The sequence below is a fragment of the Kryptolebias marmoratus genome, linkage group LG8, assembly GCF_001649575.2.
Source record: "Kryptolebias marmoratus isolate JLee-2015 linkage group LG8, ASM164957v2, whole genome shotgun sequence".
Lineage (NCBI taxonomy): Eukaryota > Metazoa > Chordata > Actinopteri > Cyprinodontiformes > Rivulidae > Kryptolebias > Kryptolebias marmoratus.
The window spans coordinates 22,113,308-22,133,623 of NC_051437.1; the positions used below are offsets into that span (position 1 = coordinate 22,113,308).

A 20,316-nucleotide genomic window follows, 5' to 3' on the forward strand; every position below is an offset into this window, starting at 1 on the left:
ATCAACAATAATCATTAGTGTAATAAATGTAAAAGATTAGGGTATTTTTTTTCATTTTAAATGATCTAACGTAACTCTCGTTTATCTTATACCGTGTGTCTTAGGATGTTTTTTTCCCCATTACTTAGCATTTATGTTGCCATTATTTTGATAATTAAGAATTATTATAACAGAATTGCTTTATTTTCTTTCATTTAGAGCATCATTGAAACGAAAAGCTAATAAAGTTGAAGGCTGACTGCAGCTCAAACTTTGAATTATTATGCATGTTTAGTTCAGTAATTAATATCATAAGCAGCAGCTTAAAACTTGTCCAGCTGTGTTTCCTCTAACATACTTCTGTGTATGTTCACAGGTTTACAGGTGGTTTTAAATTCAATTATTAAAGCCATGGTTCCTCTGCTTCACATCGCCCTGTTGGTCCTTTTTGTAATTATTATCTACGCCATCATCGGCCTGGAGCTTTTCATCGGAAAGATGCATGCCACATGCTTCGTAATAAAAACAGGTAAAGCAGAGTTTCAGTTTATGTTTTATTACTTGAATTATTCTCTTGGTTTTTTGCGTCCGATCTTTCTCCTCCACAGTTTCAGTTGAAACTTTTTCAAATAGAGTATTACACACAGCCTGCAGGCTAAAGGGGGCATACGCTAAGATTAGTGCAGAAACACGTTTTAATCCCTGGGAATGAATGAAAAGATCCACCTTGTATGTGAATGGTGACAAGCTGCTCAAAACAAGACAGAACAACAGATGGTGGAATAAATCCGGTGATTAAATAACTAATATCTGGCTGTTATGTAAATGTACTTACCCTTTCCTCTAGCATTGATTTCAAAATAAGTAAAAACCAAAGACAAAGTATATTCAGCAGATTATAGGCACATTCTGAAAAAACTAACAAACTTGCCCTTTTATTGCTCTCTAAGTCATAACTTTAATTTAATATTCTCCTGCTGTATTTTCTTTCATGCTCTCATCCGTTTTGATGTGTTTGCATGAAGATGTCAGGAAAAAAAAATCAGGTTTAAGTCAAGGCAGAGCAAAACTGAAGCTTGTTCAGTCGCTGTTCACTGCTCTGAGAAAGGTGTTAAGCTTGTGGGTTTTACTGTTGGAAAAAAGGAACAAAACAGAACCAGGGAACATCTGCGTATTAATGCACAAACTACAGATCTTAAGAATAAAAAGGGCCGCAATGAAGGAGCTAATAGAATAACTATACAATAAGTATAGTTCATTAAAAAACATTTGAATAGTGCACATGTTTAAATTCCAATAATGTTTTGATATAATTTCGTTTTTTAAAACTATCATATAAACCATCACTACATGGGTGAAAAGTGTCAGTAAACTCTAAAAGACTGTTATAAATGCCTTCACATCAGCAGATTTGTTTACCTGTGAAAACATGTAAAACATGTCAGGCTGTTAAGATTTTCAGATGTCTGCTGTTTTCTTTGACTTTTGACTCAAGGAGCCAACCTCATTAAATCTTACATAGCTGATAATATAGAAAAATTTGTTTCTACATCTCCAGGTGCCCTTGTAGAAGAAGAGCCTGCTCCCTGTGCAGTATCGGGACACGGCCGCCGCTGCCTCCTCAACGGCACGGTTTGCAGAGAAGGCTGGCAAGGTCCCAATAATGGCATCACCAACTTCGACAATTTTCTGTTTGCCATGCTCACTGTGTTCCAGTGTATCACCATGGAGGGCTGGACCGATGTGCTCTACTGGGTAAAATGTCAACCTAAATCACAATTACTGATATGAAGCCTAAATCTGGCACCACAGCTTGGTTTTACAGAGGCATGTATGAAAAAAAAAAAAATCTTGAGAAATTTGACACACACAAAACAGAATGAATGCCATGTCATATATTGTCATCATTTATTTTTAAAAATAAATTGTACATTTTCAGATATTCAAGCTCTCATAGAGCTTTATGTTTTTGCCTAAAAGTATTTACCTAACAATGTATCTTATATAAGTTTTAAAGTTACAGTTTCTTAGCATGATGATTGTGATATCCAAGCTGTTGCTACGTTTCAACATATATTATATTCACATTGCAAATTCCTATACTTTGAGGGGAAAAAGTGAGACAACAGACTGTCGTGTTATATTTTTATTCTGAAAATAATCACCCTAATTTTGTCCAATTATTCTCGTTGTGATCTTTAGGAAATGTGTCGACATTCTGCGAGTGTCATTGTTTATAGATGATTTGTTTTAGTCTGAACTGTCACGTTTCTTTTTAGTCAACAAACCTCACAAGTTGATCTCACTTAAAAACCGTCAGCTTCTCATTACCAAAACCCAACGACAGCTTTTAATTAGGTGAAACGCTCAGGATTAAGAATGAGTTCTATTAAAGTCCGCCCACTTCTTTTTATTGATGGAAACCCTCATCTATAAAATAATGAACCGCTCTCCCTCCGTCACATCTGTCCTCTCAGATTCACCCTGTTTACTTTCCTCGCGTTTGTATTTGTTACCACGGCAATACTGGTGTTACAGTGGTGAAAAGGATGAGGGTAGACAAATTAAAATAATAAAAAAATTAAAACAAAACTTTTGTGTTGAGGGGGTTTGATGAATAAATCTGACCTGTAACCTTTCCAGCTGAAATCAAGTTGACCAGTTTATGCAGGGTGGGTGGCTGAGTACTGTGCCTCAGCTGCAGGCAGAGGGTTTTTGTTATTTGTGTACTGGACAGTGTAAAAACTTGATTTGTTATAAATTTACAAGCTTCAGTATTTCATACCTTTCATTCCAAACATATTACTACTATTCAATGTTCTCTCTCATTCATTACTTACATGGTTGTCTCTCACAGAGTTTCCTCCTGTCATCACAGTTTCTGCTGCAACTTATAGTTGAATGTCTCTTTTCTTCTAAAGGTTTTTATTGTCAATAAGCAAAAGTATGTTTGCAATCAGAACACACTAAAAAAAGGATCTGAACTGCATCTCTATCAAATTAAGAAATAAAGTCCATCTTTGTAGACCATATATTTCATGTCATGGCAATGAGAGAGATATAGAATAACAGCAAATCAAAAAACACTTTAGGTTAATGTATCAAGATTACACAGAGCAAAACATGTTGCAAAAATAGAGTTTCAGTTTAAAAAATCTAAAATTTGAGACAGAAAATGCAGATTTTAAATACACCAAATATTACCTGACTTTATAAAAAAATAATAGGTTGTCTGATAGAATTTACATCCATGAAGAGCTTTTGCTGCGTGGACCTTAAGATGAAGGTGAGAATACAGCATAAGTAGATAACGCAGCAACACTGCGTCAGTCTTTTACAAACCTACAGAGATATTTACAAACCATTATGGCTCAGAATTACACAGAATAAAGTGTTTAGTAAAACTTTAGTATTGCATTAACTTTAAAACTGTAAGAAATCTGAAGCAAACTAAACAGAAAACCTCCAAAAATCCACCAGAAACTGTCAATGTCGGCTTCACTAAATTAAAACTCTTACTAAAGATGTGGGTGCAATCACTGGAAACAAATAACATAAAGTGTTTGAAAAATTTTAAAAACACTAATACTATCGTGGCCCCCTCTGAACCTTGGGGCCCCGAGCTGCTGCCCCCGTAAGCCCTTTGGAAGGTCTGGCCTTGGGTTCATGCAGGATACAGTATGGATCTATGGATCTATTTAGCTCAGTTGTTTATTTTCTCTGCTGGATTTATGCTGCTACTTTGATCAATTATCAGAATACTTCTTCACCATCAGCTAAACCTGATTTCTTTCTCCCTGTTTTTTCTTTTTCTGAATTAGATGAATGATGCGATGGGCTTCGAGCTGCCATGGGTTTACTTTGTCAGTCTGGTCATCTTTGGATCCTTCTTTGTTCTTAATTTAGTTTTGGGTGTGTTGAGCGGGTAAGTTTTCTAATTCTTGCTTATGATTTTATGATCCTGAACACCACAGGAGCTAGGGTTGCTTCTTGCTGCAGCAACCCTAACCCCTGCTGGCTCTCCTGTTCAACAATGTTCTGAAGACATTTCAATGAACTGAAAAAAAAAACTAAAAATACCGTTGCTATCCTGTATGCTTTCCTCTCTTCAGAGAGTTTTCCAAAGAGCGAGAGAAAGCCAAGGCTCGGGGTGATTTCCAGAAGCTGCGCGAGAAGCAGCAGCTAGAAGAAGACCTGAAGGGCTACCTGGACTGGATCACACAAGCTGAGGACATCGACCCTGAGAACGAGGAGGAGGGAGATGAGGAGAGCAAACGCAACCGTGAGTTTCTGAATCTTATTGATTTTCTCTTTTATTCATGTTGAAACCAGGAAAATCAAGGACCCAAAAAGAAACAGTGAGGTGCCAAGTCTTGGTTTTTCAGTTCATAAATGTTGCTTCACACTTTGGATTTGTGGATGATTTCCAACATTGAGTATTTCCAGAACAAACACGATTGTCTGGTTTTAAAAATATGGACGAAAAATTAAAGCCAACTATTTTGTGACATGTCTACAACAACCTATTCATCTAAGAATGAACTATTTAACACTTTAAAAGCTTAATCTTTCTCCAAACAGAATCTTTTTGCTGAAAATTGTTTTTCTCAAAATGCATTATATAATTTCTATTTTAGATATTGACTTTGGAGAGGAAAACGTTTTCTAGTTTATGTGTCAACTGTTTCCTTCAAACGCTTTCATGTGAGACATTACATGTATCCATTTATAACCATGTACAACTCAAATCAATATTTTACACCTGCAGATGTGAGGGTCAGGGCAAGTTTGAGCCTATTTTTTATGAAAACTTAAACCTTTCTTTTTTAAGACGGGACTGAAGCTCAGTTCGAACAGCATCAGGGTTTTGAACAGCTCTCTCTGTGGGAGTGTAGATGTGCCTGAGTGAAATATGCAACTTCAGCCGTGAGGGTAATCTAACAAAACAGGTTTCACTTGTCATTCAGCAATGATTATCGGTCTTTGATTTATTCTATAGCACGGCTTTATGTGTGCTGTTTCCTATGACAGCTTTTGGATGAATGGAAATGTTTTGTTGGATCTATAAGATTGCAGGTTTTTCTTATTTTGTTATTAAAGAGACTTTTAGGATCCAGATGTTTCTCTGAAACTTTGGTTGAGAGTTGAAATAATATCAGATTAGAACTAAAAATCCAACTGTTGCATTGTGGTTTATTTAAAAATCATTTGTCATGTGTCTTTAAAACAATCACATCATACAATGCAAGTGCGTCGGGCTTGAAAGTGACAAATACGCAAACATATTACCCAGTCTGAAAGTAATGAACTCACTTATGATGCACTGGATTCTTATTATTTAAAGAAAGAGGCAACATGATGCCCAAGAAACCTTTAAGTGTCTTCAGAGTTGTTGCAGTGATAGTCTCTATTTGATTTGTTAACCTAATATTGAGTGTTTGACCTGACACAACCGTTTTTGTCCCCTGAAATCTGGACATATAAAAATCCAGTGTTGCAGTGAATGACAGAACTCCCGTGGAGGCTAAATCTACCAGAATGGTGAATCCGTTCAGGGGAACAGTGTTCCTGAAGGCCCTTTGTGTTGTAAGAATAGTTCAGTGTATTTGAACTGGGGTTGTGTGGAGTATTTATGAGCAGTCAGTGTCTTATCTGCAGCAGGAAGAGGTCAGAACGATCCTAGTTTAGAGAACCATGGAGGAGGTTTCATGAGGTAGTCAAGCTAGCAGCTACTCAAAGCAGGCCCCATTTAAGAGCTGATTTCTGCCATGTAAAGCTGGTTCCAATAATTTCCACAGCAGTACGAACAAATGATTGATTGAGTATTTTAAACCCAGAGACTTTTTGATGGCTGCTAAAAATATCCTACCCCTGATTAGCTGAATCAGCTATAATTTATTCAATCTGTCCAACCAACAGTTCAGTTCATCCTATATAATCTGCCTTAGATGTTCTCTTATAAAAGGCATGTTTGCGTTTGTACCCACTTAGTTTTATTGTGTGTAGTTTTGAGATTTGTGAGGCAAAACTGTGAGTCACAGCAGGTCAGTGAAATAATACCTACAACAGCTTTTGTTCACACAGTTATAGGAATGTTGTTGGGTTAAGAAAATAAAAACAACACAAATAACTCCCATTCAGATAAGTTGTAAAAATATTTTATACATATTAACTGCCTCCTGTCATGCCCAAGTTTGTTGAAACTCCTATAGAAGATTTTTGAGTTACTGTTTAAGTGTCTGCAAGCATTTATGGCTTTACTCGGTTTGATTAACCAACAGCAGTGGTAAACCCCAGTAATTACTGTAATTTGCTAAATGATTCATAAAGATCATTGAACAGATGAGGCTATTTGTTGTAGCTGATTCATCATAAAAAGCTACCATGAGCTTTTTTTAAACAATACATATCTTGGCATACAGCTCCACTTATTGAACAGATGAATACATTTTGTGCTCATATGTACATTATAACTTCATCACTCTTTCAAATTGTGATTTTTCTAATACAATTCTGTGTTTCTTAAAAAGCCTCACAGTGTGATATGAGCCCTCTGAATCACCACCCACATCCCATATTAAGTCAGTTGATTGTTTTGGCCACATAATACTGCTTCCAACTGTCCAGGCAGCAGCAGGAGCAACAACAGAACCATTATTTATTTTATTTTTTTTCTGCACACCTACCTCCCTAACCATTGACATCTGTAAAAAGCTAAAATATGCCCCCAATTTTCAATCAGGTGCAGTTGAAGTGATTGTAGAAAATAACAAAAACAGATAAAGAGAAGCATATATATATATATATATATATATAAAAAAAAGAAAACAGGGAGCAGGAACAGTTGTTGTACAACTAAATATCAGTCTTTTGTTCATCTATAAATAATTTCAGGAGCCTGTTTATGTAATTAATCATACAATTGAAGAAGGTGTCGGGAGGTGCAAGGGGATGAAATATGTGTGTGAAATCATATAAATCTCATCTGCTCTGTATTGATAACTGCCACAGTGCCTTGTAGTCAGGTCATATGCACTTGTGAGTTATGTTCTCCAGTAGCTGCCTTGCTTTTACCACTGCTGTCATTGTTGTTTAAGGTGATAACACATTGACTGTATTTCCTTGATTCCTGCAGTGTCTGTGTGTGCCTTGTTAAAATGGTCTGTAGACTTCTGCTAACATTAGATTTCTCCTCTTTTCTTCCTCTTTGTTTCCACATATCTTCTGCTCACTTTTCTGATAGTTTTCTTCTTCTTTAACTTCTGTTTTGTTCTCATTGAAGTCTTGTTTATTGCTAGTCATTTCCAGCCTTATATATTATATTATATTATATTATATTATATTATATTATATTATATTATATTATATTATATTATGTTAAGGGTGTAACGGTATATGTGTTCATACTGAACCATCACAGTACAGGTGCCAGCCAACAACCAGTCAAGAATACATTGCAGGCGACCAGCAGCACAATAATTTAGAAAAGCACACACTTTTTATTTGTATGAATGACTAATTCTGATGACACACAGGAGCTTGAAGGCCTGTAGTATGGAAAACCAAATGGGTCATAATTCACACACTTTTAAAACACCCTCAGGCAGCATGAGCGCCAGTGTATGGTAAGCTGAATGGGTCATAATTCTTGAACTTTAAAACACCCTCTGGCATCATAAACACCATTAAATATGTTTCCAGATGTTTAATAAGAGTCACCTCTGTATGGACAGCATACTAGCACTCACCTGGTTGAAAATCCAAGTGTAAGTGTTGAACATTTTATTTAGTTTGTATTTTAACATTTATTTATGTGCTGCCTTTTATGTCCTGTCAAATTAATTGATCTAAACTAAACAAACTGAAACACTCCTTTTTTTACTGGTTTCCTAACAAAAGTGAGAACTCTTTCAGTTCTGCATCTGGAAGGGTTATTGTCTGTTTAAAATAAATATAAAATATAGCATCCTGTACTTATTTCTTTTTCCTGTTGTACTGAATCGTGACTCTTCTATACCGTTACACCCCTATATTGTATTGTATGGTTATTGTGTCCAGAATTTGTTGAAATATGTAATGTAGAGTTAAGAAATGCAGTTTTACAGACAATCAACTAGCCTGCTATCTATTTATTGACTATGGTTCATACTAATACTGATTTATCAGTAAAAATAATATTATTAAAATCATTATTATTAACCAGTGTTAACATTTAATATAGTATCGTTTGAAATACTTTTCGTTAAAAAATTTTTTGGTACTAGGAATGTAAATTACAAGTAAACTTTTAATGAAATTGAACATGATAGTATCATGATATTTTAGTGTTACAGTAATATTTACATTGTACAATATTTATATAGCTGTTTTCTAGTTTTTGTCTGGACACATTAGCTGTATAAGCAGTTTGTATTGCAGCTTGCCGTACACTCCTCTCTTTCTTGTTCTGCTGTGTACTGACTCACTGCTGCCTCTGCTGTCTGGCTGTGTGAACTGCATGTTGATAACACCAAGGGGTCACGCTGGCTGACCTCACTCAGAAGAAGAAAGGAAAGTTTGGCTGGTTCTCTCAGTCCACAGAGACACAGGGTAAATGTGTTTGTGTGTGGGCAAAACTGTTTGGAAGTGTCCATTTATTCCCTCCGTACGTTTTCATGAGGACATTTCATCTTTGTCTTGAGACGTGTCGGTGTGCTTTGCTTCCTGTTTGCTTTAGAGTGTGCTTTTAGTGTTTTCATCCATTTTATTTTTGGTATTGTTGTGGTTGATTTAAACAATCTCCATCACATCCAGATTAATGTCATTTACCACATAAAAGTCACTGTTGTACTGCAATGAAGTCACTTCATATGCTCTGCCAGCATTCAAAGGTCTAACTGTTGGTGAAATCAATTAAAACAATTTAAACTGTCAAAATGGAGGAGAAAGGTATAATGACGCACCTCCAGAGCAAAACATTCTTGGAGGAAGAACCAACTTATTTGGAAAAAGTGAAAAAATAATAGGACTTCTGGTGAGGCCTCCTTTAAATGTCAAGACAACACTAGTTACAGAGCTGTGAAGGTACAATTGAAAGCCACACATAAAAAAATCATAATTCTTGAGTGAGTGAACCTTTTGAATGTGTTCCAGTCTTAAGGAAATCTCGAACATTTGCGGTTTTTCAATTTTCCTTGTTTTTCTGTGTCACCAAACGTATCTTATTGTTTTATTGTTTGGCTGCAAAATATCCTCGTAATTTACATTGCTGCTATTAGTGTTAGCACAAACTTAGACACACCTTCTTTGATATGGCTTGAGTTATATAAAGATGCAGTTTGTAAATGTCTGAGTTTTCAGCTGTTGCCATGACTACATAAAGTGTTTCTGGATCAGAAGGAAACAACTGTGTTAGCCTTCAGATCCTTCATCGTATCATTGTCACATTTAACCCCTCTCATTCATCATTTATAATGACAATATTTTCTGCATGTATAATACATACTGTATGATTTCCAGTGTAACTCTGACTATGTAGCCACCAGGGTTTTTTTTTTTTTTGCAATAGACTGATCTGGATATTACCAACATATTTAATCAGGCTTCAGCTTTATGTGGTACTTATTGAAGTTCATATTTTTCTGAGTCAAAGACTGATAAAATGAGTTTCCAAATAATATCTTCTCTTTAACATGAGAATGTGTTTATTTCAGTCTAACTCCAAGCACTCACTGTGATTTCATCCATGCAGATAATATAAAATGTATTTTTCTGCAAAGATTACAAAAAAATCAAACAAAACAATGGTTTCATGTGAATTTGTTTTAATAATTCGGAGTCAACCCAAACAAGGATATAGTGGTTATCTTGTTAAGGGCTAAAATATTCCATATTTAAAGATTTATTTTTTGAAGAGTAAACATTTGAGTTTTGTAATTTTGGCAAATGATTTCTTGGATTTTGTTATTAAGTTTGATTTGGCCTTTTAGCCACAAGAAAATGATCAAAGAAAACATTAAATACTTACAAATAGTTTGGTGTGTTTTACATTCCAATAAACTTTTCATTGTATAAATACAAGACACACTGAAAGTGTACTAGTTTTTTTATTTTTATTCTTTAAGAAATACATTTTTCATGTCCCTTGTACCATGCTAAACCAAGAAAAAGTATGGATCTTAAAAGGAAATTAGTGAAATGTTCTTTAAGGCTTATACTACATGTGTGTCTGTGTGTGTGATACTGCAGCGAGCATGCCTACAAGTGAGACAGAATCAGTGAACACAGACAATCACAACGGAGAGGACGACAAATCACCGTGCTGCGGGCCGCTGTGGTGAGTTTGACGTTTTACCCTCAACAGTCAGACATCAGTTCTTCAGCAGCACTTTCACCACATAATAAAAAAAAGCATTAGACACAAAGTTGTTCTATCTTCCACTCTCAAATGCAGGTTTCAGAAATGCACATGTTTTTGCCCCTTTTGTAAAAGCTGCCTTGTCTTTTATTCCCACCAGTCAAAAAATAACTAAGTCAAAGTGCAGGTTAGTAATGTTAAACTGCATGGGAGATGTGGTCTTCATTCATATGATTACTCCCACCTTGCATGACTAATTCTTGCTTTGTATTTGAATCAGTCTGATCCCTGGTATTTTCATCAATACGTTTTTTTCCCCTGATGACACCAGAGATTCAACGTTGTGTTTTTTCTCTTTTCCTGCTCTCTGCTCCTAATCATTCTCACCCATTTATGCTTGTTGTTGTATCGCTCCTTAATTTCAATAAATGTTTAATTACCTGTGTAAAATCTTAAGCATTGACCCCAGATTCATATAGAGTTGAAGAAATGATAGATGTTTGTTAAAACTGATTGTGTGTCAGTCGTCAGTGGCGACGATGGAACCGATTCTGCCGCAGGAAGTGCCGTGCAGCCGTAAAATCAGTGATCTTTTATTGGCTTGTCATCATCTTGGTGTTCCTCAACACTCTTACCATCGCCTCTGAGCACTACAACCAGCCAGACTGGCTGACTGAAGTGCAGGGTATCTGTTTTGCTTCTTTATGTTCCTTTGGCTGTAAATCATGCACTATTTTTGATGAGAAAACTGACAATATTTCTACAAAAATATATTTTCTTCTTTTCTCCTCTCCAGATGTAGCCAACAAAGTTCTGCTGGCTCTGTTCACTCTGGAGATGCTTGTGAAGATGTACAGTTTGGGGTTACAGGCATACTTTGTGTCCCTGTTTAACCGCTTTGACTGTTTTGTGGTGTGTGGAGGCATCGTAGAAACCATCCTGGTGGAGTTTTCCATCATGTCCCCTCTGGGAATCTCTGTCTTACGCTGCGTACGCCTCCTCAGAATTTTCAAAGTCACACGGTGAGCAGTGTTATTATCAATCTTTGCTTGTCCTCAGTGATAATGGCTGCTGCACAAATAAAATCAAAAACACATGCAAAAGAAACTTAGAGACTCTTAAAAAGAGCTTGAAATAAACTAAACAAATCAGAATGTATAATAAGGAGACCAGTATGCACTTTAGTTAGGAATTACCAGTTAACCAAGCATTCCCATTTTTCAGATAGTAAAAAAAAACAAAAACATTTTAAGTTGTGGTTCAGTTGAATACACTTATTGTATCCATCAGCAAGCTTCTGGCATAATTCTGGCCTGATGTTTAGCCACTCTTTTAGGCAGAATTGGTACAGTTCAATAAAATTGACTTTTAATCATTGTTCACAAACTTTATAGTAGGGTTATGATCAGAGTTTTGGGAAGGCTGTTCCAGATGCTTAATATTAGCCACAGTTAATGACATAAATTCTCACAATGAGAGTAACTAAACTGCTGCTGTATATTCAACTCAGAGTCCTTGATAATCATGCAAGTTCTAACCCAGTGTCTTTTTGTTATGAGCCATACTAAGCTGGAAGATGAGAAAATCGAAGTTTCCTCTAAAGAGATTTAAATTTTCCACAAGTTTTGCATAAAACAAAAGAGCAATTTGATTGACAGGAGTTTAACATGTCTTTCTGACTAAAATAATATTAATCTCCAAGAAGATAAATAATGCTCAGTACACTTTTTATGTCTTATATTAGATGATATCTTTTTCTCATTGGAGTTTCCTTTTATCACAGCTGGTTTGTCCCTCTGTTAAACTTATTTTCTTTCTCTTCCAGTCACTGGGCATCTCTTAGTAACCTGGTGGCCTCTCTGCTCAACTCCATGAAGTCCATCGCTTCCCTGTTGCTGCTTCTCTTCCTCTTCATTATTATTTTCTCTCTTCTCGGGATGCAACTCTTTGGGGGCAAATTTAACTTTGATGAGACAGTGACCAAACGGAGCACATTTGATAACTTCCCGCAGGCGCTGCTCACTGTGTTTCAGGTTTGTGTTTGGTTCACTTTATGACAGAATCGGAGCTTAATAAGGGTTACACCTCTGACATATTCCGATTCCTTCTTTTCAAATACAGTTTTTAGACACTTTAGCAGTTGATTTAAGTGTCTAACAAAAAGTACTTTGAACAAAACAATTCAAACAATGCATTCAGTCATTTTTATTTTATTTTCATCTCTCCATTGTGTTCATCAGATCCTGACAGGAGAAGACTGGAACACAGTGATGTATGATGGCATCATGGCGTACGGTGGTCCGGCCTCATCGGGAATGGTGGTCTGCATTTACTTCATCATCCTCTTCATCTGTGGAAACTGTATCCTGCTCACTACATTTACACACCCATACATAACAAAACACCAAATTAATACACATTTCCAAAGAGAAAAATCACTTTTTAAAAAAAATTGAACTCATTTCTAGAAGGTCGTGAAGTGTTTGTATCATATTTATTATAATTTTCTCTTTAATCACAAAATCAGACATCCTGCTAAATGTCTTCTTGGCCATCGCTGTTGATAACCTGGCAGACGCAGAGTCTCTCAACTCAGCCCAGAAGGAGGAAGAAGAGGCCAAAAAGAGGAAGAATAGTGCCAAGTACAGTTTAGGACACTTCAATTTGAACTGTTTTAATTTATTTCTACATTTTTGTTGTTTTTCTTTGTGTTATTTGTTACATTTGGCAGTATTGTGTTTGTATGTATTCTTAGTGACTGTGTGTTTCTTTTGTCTCCAACAGGGACATAAATCCAGATAAGAAAGTTGAAATTACAGAAGACAAAGATGGTGAGACCAAGGTAACAGATCAGAAGGAATAGTTCAGATTCACTTTATAAATCTATCAGATTATGCTAATAAATGATACTAAACTTGCGTTAAAGTGTATTATTGTGTTTACTTTTGGTTAAAAAATAGACATGTTTACAACATAATACATCTGTACCACTTTCAGGTGCCAACTGAGGCCTTGCTACAGGAAGACAAAGAGTCACATTCTGCCACTGAATCTCCAGGTATCTTATTTTTAGAGAAAAATATTTAAAAATACATATATGTAATTGTTTTTATAGGTCAACTTTCATATAATGAGCAAGGCAAACAATACACAAATGAATCAATTTGCAAAACATGTCAGCAATGAAATGCTGAAAAAACAAAATATGGTAAATGTGAAGAAAAAAAATCACATTTCAACACAAACTTTAAAAAGACGATGGACTGCAAATAATGAAAGTTGTTCCGAAACAAATATTTTACAGGTGATGATGATGATGACGATGATGATAATGGTAACCTCTCGGATGTCCCTTTGGGGCCTCGGCCCCAGCGGCTCTCTGAACTCACCCTCAAAGAAAAGACACCACCCATCCCGGAGGGCAGCGCCTTCTTCATCTTCAGCAGCACCAACCCGTGAGTCTCATGCTGCTTGGCGTTCTTAGTGTCAAGGAACGGGAGCCATTATTGCAATAAAACTCCTGAAAATAAGTCAAATGAGTCAAATCAGAAACAGCGCAGATGATAAACTTCAACCGGCGTCATAGAACCTGTCTCACCTTTCTCCTTCTGTTTCTGTTCTTTTGTTCTCCTGTCTGTCGCTGCAGGTTTCGTGTTTTCTGCCATAAGCTCATCAACCATCAGATCTTCACCAACCTCATCCTGGTCTTCATCATGCTCAGTTCTGTTTCTCTGGCTGCCGAGGACCCCATACGCAACTTCTCTGCTCGCAACATCGTACGTAAACGAACAACAGCTGCTACACCTTAATCCACGTTTAAACACTTATCAGGAAAGCTTTTTGACTAACAGTTATTTACAATAGGTCTTTTTGACTGAGTGTACTTTCATCCATCACAGGGAAAAAACTGCTGGGTATAATGACTAATTTCATTTAAACTGCTTCATACCTGGTAGTTAACTGTCATGCTGACAAACCATTTACACACTTCAGTAGAGAAGAACTGTTATTAATTTTTAGACGTCTGCTTTGACAAGCCCGTAGAAAAAAGGATCTGAAAATTTATCCTTGATAAGACATACTACATAGAAAAATAGCTGTATTTTTAAACATTCTCACGATGTTGAATGCATAATAAACCAAAACATGTTGCACTATGTAATGTTTATGGTAAAGCCCAAGGAAATGTAAATGCTAATTTCAAGTTCTTTTAGAAACTATCACCAAGAAACAATGTTAACTGTTGACATTATGCCATTAATACCATACATGAAATTACTTGTTAGGTTCTGGGATTCATTTTAGATGTACCGTGATGCAACAATTCAGTTTAACATTTTATTCCAGCCCCAAGTTGCATTAAGAGATGATTCAGTCACAACAGGCTGTTTGAGCAGATATGCAGCTGTCGGGGCTGTGATTTTAGAATTACTGTATTTTATGGTTTATGGCTCGTACAAAACATAAGAGCAGTTGAAAAACTCCCACACTGCCAATGACCACATAGTTACAGCAACTCTGCAAAGAAAAAAAACAAAAACAAAGTGGCTGCAAAACTGAAAAATCAGTTAAAGTTTAAATAAAAACTTATTATTATTATTATTATTTGCCAAGGCCAATTGAAAAAATACAAGAAAGCTTGTCTCCTTAGAAGTAAAATCTATACAAATTATGCATAAACATGGCTAACTAGCTAGGTAGCTAACCTTTTGCTTTTGTGTGTTAAAACTCTGTATCAGCAGCCAGACGTATTTGACAGATGACTCAGTGTGCTGTTGTCCTGGAATGACTTAAACTTGTGCTTTTTGCAGATACTTGGTTATTTTGACTATGCCTTCACGGCAATCTTTACTGTTGAGATCCTGTTGAAGGTAAATGTTCTGTGCGTGCTGTGTTGTGCTGTGTTGGGTAGAGCTGCAGTAACCCTGCGTGCTTATGTCACTCTGATTGCCTCCTCAGATCCTAAGCTATGCAGACTATGTCTTCACTAGTATGTTTACATTTGAGATCCTTATTAAGGTAAACAAGAAGAACTGTTGTGTTGCGTCACCAACAATGCACCACCTCTGAGCTTGTTGCACACACCATCCCTCCCGCCGTATTTGTATTTTTTTAATTTTAGGAATGGCCGCCTGCTCATCTTGTTGTCTTAGTGCCAAGCTGTTAATGTGGAAATCGTGCATTTTTTTGTAAACTGTTTTTTTCTTGTATGTCAGTCACTTTTTCTACCAAGGTCCACGTCCCCCTTTTGTCCTCTACTGGTAAATGAAGCAGAGCTTTCCAGAGTCCCTGTTTGATTAAATTTTACAGCTTTTTAAAAAAAATTTTTTTTTGAAGATCAAAAAAATATGCAAGACACTTGTAGACTATCTAACTTATTTCCTATTTTAAAGAACTAATGTTTCTTAAATTTTAATCACTAACTTCAAGCTTTATATTCTGATTACGTACAACTTGCACAAATGAGTTCTGTTTTGGCTCAGGCTCCTTAGAGAACAAGCTTAAAAATTCACAGAAATCTGAACCTATTTTATTATCATTCCAGTTTCTTTTCAGCCCCTTCCTTTGTCATGTCGCTCATTGCATGTTTAAACCAGATAAATCTCATTTTGTAAGCCTCAAGATTAAAAGTCTGTCAGAGGGTTTTGGGGCCTGTTTGTGGTACTGTTTGAAGCTCAATCTGTTTTGTAAATGACTGTAACAATTTCTGCTCTTTTTGTTATGTGTTAACATCTTGCATTGTTTATACAGTACTTGTATATTTCTGTATGTGCGTGTGCAGCACTGTGCATGCATGCATCTCTTAATGCACTCATTTGAAAGACATTTGCTTTTGAATGTGAACTGTGATTTTTCAAATTATACTATAAGTATTGAATGTAGTTGACGTACTGCTTCAAATATTGTTTAATATTTTCAAAGCCCAAAATCAAATGTAAGGGAACCTGTTGGCAATGATGATTACAAAATGAAATGAAAGCTGAAACACAAAATTACTGTGAATGATAATGGTTACAAAATATTACAAAATGTATCTAAATGCAGACAATGTACATAAAATTATTGTTTTAATTGTGTCTTTGCCATATAGGTTTGTGAATGATGGCATTTCTTTCTCTAACAGTGGTCTCTTGTTTGTTCAGATGACAGCTTTTGGGGCGTTCCTTCATAAAGGAGCATTCTGTAGAAACTACTTCAACCTTTTAGACCTGCTGGTTGTTGGTGTGTCTCTTGTTTCCTTCGGCATTCAGTAGGTATCATTCTAGCTCTTTTCAATAAAACAATTTCTCTATCTTTTAGGGAAATGTTTCATTAAGCATCTGTTTTTAATAGATAATATTCATTGTACTTCATGTTATGAAAGTAGGTTTTAAATGATTAGTTGGACCTTTTCTGGAATATAGTTTTTAATTTACATATTACCGAATGTCTGAGAAACCAGCCACTAGGGAGCACAAACCAGTGTATCACTTTTGCTGGTCCAAGTGGTAAATGGTGAGGGTTGTGTCAGGAAGGGCATCCAGCATAAAGCACTTTTGCCAAAACAAATACGTGAGTCCATCCAAGTGACACCATACCGGATCGGTCGAGGCCGACATATTTCTTGAAATTGGTCAATTGGATCCACTGATGTGTTTCATTGTCCTCCACAGATCCTCTGCTATCTCGGTTGTTAAGATTCTTCGTGTTTTGCGAGTTCTCCGTCCACTCAGGGCCATCAACAGAGCCAAGGGACTCAAGGTGAGAATGAGAAAATGAGTCAACATGTTGCAGAATGCCTGACTATCTGCCTCTTTCATTATGTGTGATTTACATTTGGTGTCTTTGTGCTTGAGTGTGGGTTTGTCTCTGATGCAGCTCTGTGTGCTTTTACTGACAGTTTTCTCACTATATTCTTTGCAGCATGTAGTGCAGTGTGTATTTGTAGCCATCAGGACCATCGGGAACATCATGATTGTTACCACGCTGCTGCAGTTCATGTTTGCCTGTATCGGAGTGCAGCTCTTCAAGGTACAAAAGCAAAGAGCTCTAAAGAGTAACAGAAGAACATTTGATGATGATATGGCTTTTTTGGCTCCTGTAATGTGCTCCCTCTACAATAAAAAATATATTTTAATTCCCAGTTTATACTGAATCTACCACGTCTCTGTTACTATAGGGTAAATTCTATCGATGCACCGATGATGCAAAGTCCAGCCCAGATGAATGCAAGTGAGTTCTTGAAATTTCTTTTTGGTTTCCAGATTTGACAGCAGTCACTTTTTTTGTTTGTTTTAGTGCGTATGTGCTTTTACAGTATGAGGCTTAACATGATTTTGAATCCTAGGGGAACATACATTCTGTACAACAATGGGGACACAGCACTGCCCATGGTGAAGGAGAGGATTTGGCACAACAGCGACTTCAATTTTGACAACGTTCTCATGGCCATGATGGCTCTTTTTACGGTCTCTACTTTTGAAGGATGGCCCACGTAAGTAATGTTTACATTTAACTGCTTCTTAAGTCTAATATGTGTGTGCATGTGCACTTTTACAGGTGTACTAATGGACATTAAGGATTTGTGATCTTGACTTTTTTGGGGTATTTTGTGTCCCTGCAGTCTGTTGTACAAAGCCATCGACTCTAACAGGGAGAACATGGGCCCCATCTACAACTACCGCATCGAGATCTCCATCTTCTTCATCATCTATATCATCATCATCGCCTTCTTCATGATGAACATCTTTGTTGGTTTCGTCATTGTTACCTTTCAGGAGCAGGGAGAAAAGGAGTACAAGAACTGTGAGCTGGACAAGAACCAGGTAGAAAGGTCTTACTGAAGTTTTCTGTGTGCACGTTTGCACTTTATGTGACAAAACAGAGTTTAATAAAACATGAAAAAGTAATAAACTATACACCAGTGATTGGTCCCAAACATGTCTGCTTTATGTTTTACTGCAGCGTCAGTGTGTAGAGTACGCACTAAAAGCGCGTCCTCTGCGGCGCTACATCCCCAAAAATCCCTACCAGTACAAGTTCTGGTATGTGGTCAACTCCACTGGCTTTGAGTACGTCATGTTTGTCCTGATCATCCTCAACACTTTGTGTCTGGCCATCCAGGTTAGTTTTCTTTTGTGAATATAGCTTTAAGTACACTTGTTGCTAAAGCCAAACGTGTGTTTGATCTGTCTGCCTGTTTCCTGTCAGCACCACGGTCAGTCTCATCTGTTCAACTATGCCATGGACATCCTCAACATGGTCTTTACCGGAGTTTTTACTGTAGAAATGATCCTGAAGCTCATTGCCTTCAAACCCAGAGTAAGTCTCATCTTATCTTCTTCTTTTTAGATCCCTTTACATTCTTTCCCCCAAAAGTTTGATGTTCAACCCTTGTTCCCTCTTACCTTCCCCCTTCTCCTGCTGGCTGACTCCTCCTATCTTTATTGTTCACCCTCTGTGACTTTACACCAAAACCTCCCTTTATATTTTCCTTTAAACCCTCAATCTGTTCCCTCCCCCTCCTCCCGCTGGCTGTGTATGTCGCCATATTCAGGGCTATGTCGGGGACGCCTGGAACGTCTTCGATGCTCTGGTGGTATTTGGCAGTGTAGTCGACATCATACTCAGCCAGGTAGACCAACGTCAGATTGTACAACTCTGTCAGTCTCCCTCCCTGCTCTCCTACTGCTGCTGCCAGTCTCCCTTGTTCCTTCCTTCCTTCACATCTTTCCTTCTTTTCCTTTCCTTCCTGTCTGTCTTTGTGTTGGTCAGTCTCTGCTCAAAATGTTTATCTTTTGAGACTGAATCTTTATAAATTAGTCATTCTAGGCAGTGATGGGTCATAGTTCCTCACTTGGGGTCAAACTTTGCCACAGAATAACTGATCTCTACAAGAAAAATACATATCATAGTAAAATTGAAAAGAAATGATGTATTTTAATATCTGTGTTGCATGAAGTTGTTATAAAAAATTAGAGGAGTCCTCAGGCTGCACTCCACGAGAAACCATCATGACAGGATGATAAATATGAAAACATGAAACTGGGACTTCCTTGAAAAATCATTATCACTTAACACAGTTTGCTGCTTTTTAAAAATGTCACTATAACTGTGTCACGTAAATTATGCAAACCCGCACTGAACAAAAAACACCTCAGATCCTTCAGACAAACGGACATTAAGCTGGTCCTCTGCTCTGTGGTCAGAGGAGTACATGTTTGAGGTTGCGTTTTTTCCTGTTTCATTTTAGAAATATTTGTATTCTCAGTTCGTAATCTACTAACCACAAATCTTCAGGCTACTTGTTTAAAAGCATTTGTTGCTGAATCTACAGGCTTGAAATCAGCCAATAATAGCTGATCGGTGTCAGATTTTAAAAGCATCGCAACCAGTCTGTTAACAGCCAGAAAATCTTCCATTGTACCAAACTGTGCCATCAGGTCTTGTAAGATTGTTTAGCTTTAAATCCATCCTGACTGGTTTTAATTAATTTGATTTGAGTGATATTTGAAATATAAGCTTATTATGAAATTGGCTAGTGCTTTTACAAACTCTGGCAGGAAGACTGACTTTTCGTCCTCACTCTGTTTTATCAACGTTTTGATGTGCTTCTCTTTGTCTTTCACACTTCTTTTCTCTGTCACCTCTTCTTCCTCCTTGCTTTTTCTCTCTCTCTCTCTTCCTTTTTTTCTGTGTATCTTTGTTGCCTGTGCTTGCAGAACTATTTTGCTGATGCATGGAACACGTTTGATGCCTTAATTGTTGTGGGTAGCGTGGTTGACATTGCCATCACTGAGATCAATGTAAGTAATCATTATCACAGGTCTTTAACTGTGCTGTCCCCAGCTGGAGTGCCTTGCTTTTGCATCAGAGTTGCATTCATCTCTATCTAACTGATCTTTTTTAGGCATTTACAATGCTTTTTAAGACCCTGGCAAAAGATTTTGTAACAAAATAGACATTTTTAGTGCAAAACTCATATCAAAGCTTATTTTTAGATATGTTGTTTGTGAATGCAG

The 20,316-nt window shown here is 36.8% G+C and overlaps 1 protein-coding gene across 18 annotated transcripts in view; it reads left to right on the forward strand.

The window, feature by feature from the left end:
- Positions 1–20,316, forward strand: part of cacna1db (calcium channel, voltage-dependent, L type, alpha 1D subunit, b) — a 66,659-nt gene that overhangs the window by 33,564 nt on the left and 12,779 nt on the right. For 3 of the 18 annotated variants that reach the window (XM_037976776.1, XM_037976777.1, XM_037976786.1), the window contains 27 exons: positions 356–508; positions 1,538–1,734; positions 3,801–3,904; positions 4,092–4,261; positions 8,494–8,568; positions 10,207–10,294; positions 10,476–10,502; positions 10,840–11,000; positions 11,112–11,337; positions 12,141–12,348; positions 12,556–12,676; positions 12,843–12,957; positions 13,100–13,157; positions 13,313–13,373; positions 13,620–13,770; positions 13,962–14,091; positions 15,127–15,186; positions 15,275–15,334; positions 16,459–16,565; positions 16,969–17,056; positions 17,219–17,326; positions 17,475–17,527; positions 17,643–17,789; positions 17,919–18,120; positions 18,260–18,418; positions 18,506–18,616; positions 20,017–20,100. In XM_037976776.1, the coding sequence (XP_037832704.1) occupies positions 356–508; positions 1,538–1,734; positions 3,801–3,904; positions 4,092–4,261; positions 8,494–8,568; positions 10,207–10,294; positions 10,476–10,502; positions 10,840–11,000; positions 11,112–11,337; positions 12,141–12,348; positions 12,556–12,676; positions 12,843–12,957; positions 13,100–13,157; positions 13,313–13,373; positions 13,620–13,770; positions 13,962–14,091; positions 15,127–15,186; positions 15,275–15,334; positions 16,459–16,565; positions 16,969–17,056; positions 17,219–17,326; positions 17,475–17,527; positions 17,643–17,789; positions 17,919–18,120; positions 18,260–18,418; positions 18,506–18,616; positions 20,017–20,100 (3,224 nt within the window). Of the gene's footprint in view, positions 1–355; positions 509–1,537; positions 1,735–3,800; positions 3,905–4,091; positions 4,262–8,493; positions 8,569–10,206; positions 10,295–10,475; positions 10,503–10,839; positions 11,001–11,111; positions 11,338–12,140; positions 12,349–12,555; positions 12,677–12,842; positions 12,958–13,099; positions 13,158–13,312; positions 13,374–13,619; positions 13,771–13,961; positions 14,092–15,126; positions 15,187–15,274; positions 15,335–16,458; positions 16,566–16,968; positions 17,057–17,218; positions 17,327–17,474; positions 17,528–17,642; positions 17,790–17,918; positions 18,121–18,259; positions 18,419–18,505; positions 18,617–18,851; positions 18,930–20,016; positions 20,101–20,316 lie in introns of all 18 variants that reach the window. The other 15 variants (XM_037976778.1, XM_037976783.1, XM_037976780.1 and 12 more) reach the window with 15 other exon arrangements.